This window comes from Guillardia theta (assembly GCF_000315625.1).
Source record: "Guillardia theta CCMP2712 unplaced genomic scaffold GUITHscaffold_29, whole genome shotgun sequence".
Classification (NCBI taxonomy): Eukaryota; class Cryptophyceae; order Pyrenomonadales; family Geminigeraceae; genus Guillardia; species Guillardia theta.
Genome location: NW_005434645.1, coordinates 568,072 through 570,835, shown reverse-complemented (window position 1 = coordinate 570,835; position 2,764 = coordinate 568,072). Strand labels below are relative to the sequence as shown.

At 55.0% G+C, this 2,764-nt stretch overlaps 2 protein-coding genes across 2 annotated transcripts in view; one reads left to right on the top strand and one right to left on the bottom strand.

The window, feature by feature from the left end:
- The window catches only part of GUITHDRAFT_107529 (hypothetical protein), a gene marked incomplete at both ends in the record, with an annotated part of 2,433 nt that extends 691 nt beyond the window's left edge, over positions 1–1,742 (top strand). Inside the window, 9 exons of the mRNA XM_005833676.1 lie at positions 210–245; positions 301–399; positions 585–623; positions 858–906; positions 953–992; positions 1,196–1,271; positions 1,392–1,461; positions 1,516–1,599; positions 1,672–1,742. Of these exons, the coding sequence (XP_005833733.1) occupies positions 210–245; positions 301–399; positions 585–623; positions 858–906; positions 953–992; positions 1,196–1,271; positions 1,392–1,461; positions 1,516–1,599; positions 1,672–1,742 (564 nt within the window). The remainder of the gene's footprint in view (positions 1–209; positions 246–300; positions 400–584; positions 624–857; positions 907–952; positions 993–1,195; positions 1,272–1,391; positions 1,462–1,515; positions 1,600–1,671) is intronic.
- An 827-nt stretch (positions 1,743–2,569) lies between these two features.
- Positions 2,570–2,764, bottom strand: part of GUITHDRAFT_138098 (hypothetical protein) — a gene marked incomplete at both ends in the record, with an annotated part of 2,507 nt that continues 2,312 nt past the window's right edge. The window contains one exon of the mRNA XM_005833675.1: positions 2,570–2,674. Within this exon, the coding sequence (XP_005833732.1) occupies positions 2,570–2,674 (105 nt within the window). The remainder of the gene's footprint in view (positions 2,675–2,764) is intronic.

The window sequence follows — 2,764 nt, the reverse complement described above, 5'->3', positions numbered from 1 at the left end:
TCTCCTCCCTCTCCCTCTCCTTCCTCCTCTTTCTCCTCCCTTCCCCTCTTCCCTTCTTCCCTCCCCCTTTCCTTCCTTCCTCCCCTCCCCTCCTCCCCCCCCCACCCCTCTTGCTTCCTCCCTACCCTCGCTGCTCGCTCCTCAATCTCCGCGTTCCCACTTCCTTTCCTCTGCCATGGCCTTTCAGGTGACCATCATTCCCTGCACAGGTCATTGATTCTATCTCGACGATTGATCCACAGAAGGTATTTCACTTTTCTTCCTTTTGCTCTGCCTGTCTTACTTGCACTTCCTTTCCAGTTGCTGCAAGACTCTGTCGATTACATTGATCAACTTGGCCCGACTGGATATTTATACTTCTCCCTTATCTATGTGGTAGCGGAAATGCTTGCAATCCCGGTACATTCCTTACCTTCCACCTGAGCCCCTTGTTACTCACTATCACAAGATTCCCTTTCTCTCCCTGTTCAACTTCCCTTCCCTTCCCTCCCCTTCCCTTCCCTTCCCTCCCCTTCCCTCCCCTCCTCTTCCCCCTTGCCTTTGCCCTGCCTGTAAATACTGACTGATTTTGCTTTGTCAACCAGGCGATTCCCCTTACTGCTAGCGCGGGCTACTTATTCGGGGTGATTTCCTCTACAACCAACTCTCCATCCGTTTCTTTCCAACTTCAATCTCTCCGCCTTCCCCCCGTCCTCCTTTCTCCTCCTTTCTCCTCCTTTCTACTCCTTTCTACTCCTTTCTACTCCTCCCCCTTCCGATTTCCCCCTCCCCCTTTCTTGCTTCCTCCTCCTTTGCCCGATCCTCTTCTTGCCTTCCTCACATCTTCAACTTCTCCTCCATGACTCCCAGCTGCGCAGGTTGTCCCGGGGACATGCGTAGTGCTGGTCAGTGCGACCATCGCTGCAGGTGAGAGGAGAAGAGGAGGTAAAGAGGAGAATGACGAGTGGTGCAGGAGGAGCATTTCTCATCGGGAGAGTCTTTCTGAGGGAATGGTAAAGCAGACCCAGCTCCTGCTCCTGCTCCTGCTCCTGCTCCTGCTCCTGCTCCTGCTCCTGCTCCTGCTCCTGCTCCTGCTCCTGCTCCTGCTCCTGCTCCTGCTCCTGCTCCTGTCTTCCTTACGATCTCGGCATTCTAGTATCTGTGCGTGTTCCCTTCACCTCGTCCGCTGTCTTCTGTGCGTTTGACTCGTCTCAAGGGTCGAGGGGCTCATCTCCAAGAGTAGAAAGTTTGCAGCGATCGACGAGGCCATCTCGCGAAAGGGCTTCCAGCTGGTCAAAATCTCATGCCCCTGCCCCTGCTCTTCTCTTCCTCCTCTCCTCCTGTTCCTCTCTCCTTGTGCTCCTCCTCGTCCTCCTTCTCCCTTGACTTCTGTTCTGACTAGCACGTCGCAGGTGCTGCTGCTCCGCCTTTCTCCTCTCCTTCCATTCGCTCTGAGTAACTATCTCTACGGCATGACCAAAGGTGGGAGGGGAAACAGGCGAAGGCACGGAGATCGAGGAATGAGTAGAGGAAAAGGGGGGATGCAAGAGGAGGACGAGGACGAGGACGAGGACGAGGACGAGGACGAGGAGGAAGTGGAGGAGGAAGTGGAGTGGTTGGGTGGGGATGTTGTTACTTGAGACAGTATGGGGTTGAGAGGAAGGAGATAGGAGCTTCTGACGTTGACGGCAGTGAATTTCGTCGAGTACTTGCTGGGGACGATTATCGGGTTTGCGCCAGGTGAGCATGATGCCATTATGTGAAGGAGCTGAGAGATGAACAGGAACTCTTGGGTTTGTTCTCACAGGTTGTTTTAAGATTTCATTCCTCCATCTCCGCTCCTCCTCCTCCTCCTCCTCCTCCTCCTCCTCTTTCTCCTCCTCCTGCTCTCCCTTGCTCCCTTGCTCCTACTCATCAAGATTCAGTTTCCTCTTGTCTTGCATTCCTCTCCTCTATCCTTGTTGTCTTGCTCTTTCCATCTCCTCTCAGGCTGGCTGCAGGTCAAGTGGGAAGAGAAATCGTAGGAGTGGGAGAGGGAGGCCTTCCTTGGTACGCGTATGCGGGAGGACTAGCGGCAGTCCTTGCCATCGGAAAGGTAGGTCGGAAGCGGCGGAGGACAACAAAGGAAAAGGAGAAGGGGGAGAGGAGGAGGAGGAGGAGGAGGAGGAGGAGGAGGAGGGCTGATGGGGTTGAGTTGGGAGGATTGGGGGGAGTTTGAGGTGTTAGGGGAGTGAGTTGTTGCCAGGTGGTTACAGGAATCGCATCAAAAGCCATAGAGGAAGTGGAGGCAGAGGCAGAGATGAAGCGAGGTAAGGAAGAGAGAAGGAGGGAGGGATACCCTCCAGTTCCCTATCGTGAGAGGCAGCCGGGAGCGGGGTGGGGGGTCAGGAGGGACGAGGGAGGGGGAGGGGACGTGGAAGGGAGGGGACTGAAGTGGAAGAGCAGCAAGCCTGCAGAGAAGCCAGCGAGGCGAGCACGCGGTGAAGGAGGACAAGATGGTCATGTGAAGAAGCTTTGATGTATTTTAAGAGACAAGTCAAAAATTGCTATCAGACATAAGAGGGTTGCGCCCAACTCCCTGCCCTCTCCTTCACCTTCCTCGGTTTCTGTTGGGCGATCGATTCCTCTGCGGTTTCAGAGCACCAGGAGGTGACGAACTCGGCGATTGGCTGCTGAACTGCTTCACAAGAGCGACCTGCTCGATAGTCAATCTCGACCCTTTGCCTTCCTCCTCCCAATCCTCTCGTTGCTCCACTATCTCCCCCTCCTCCTCCTCCTCCTCCTC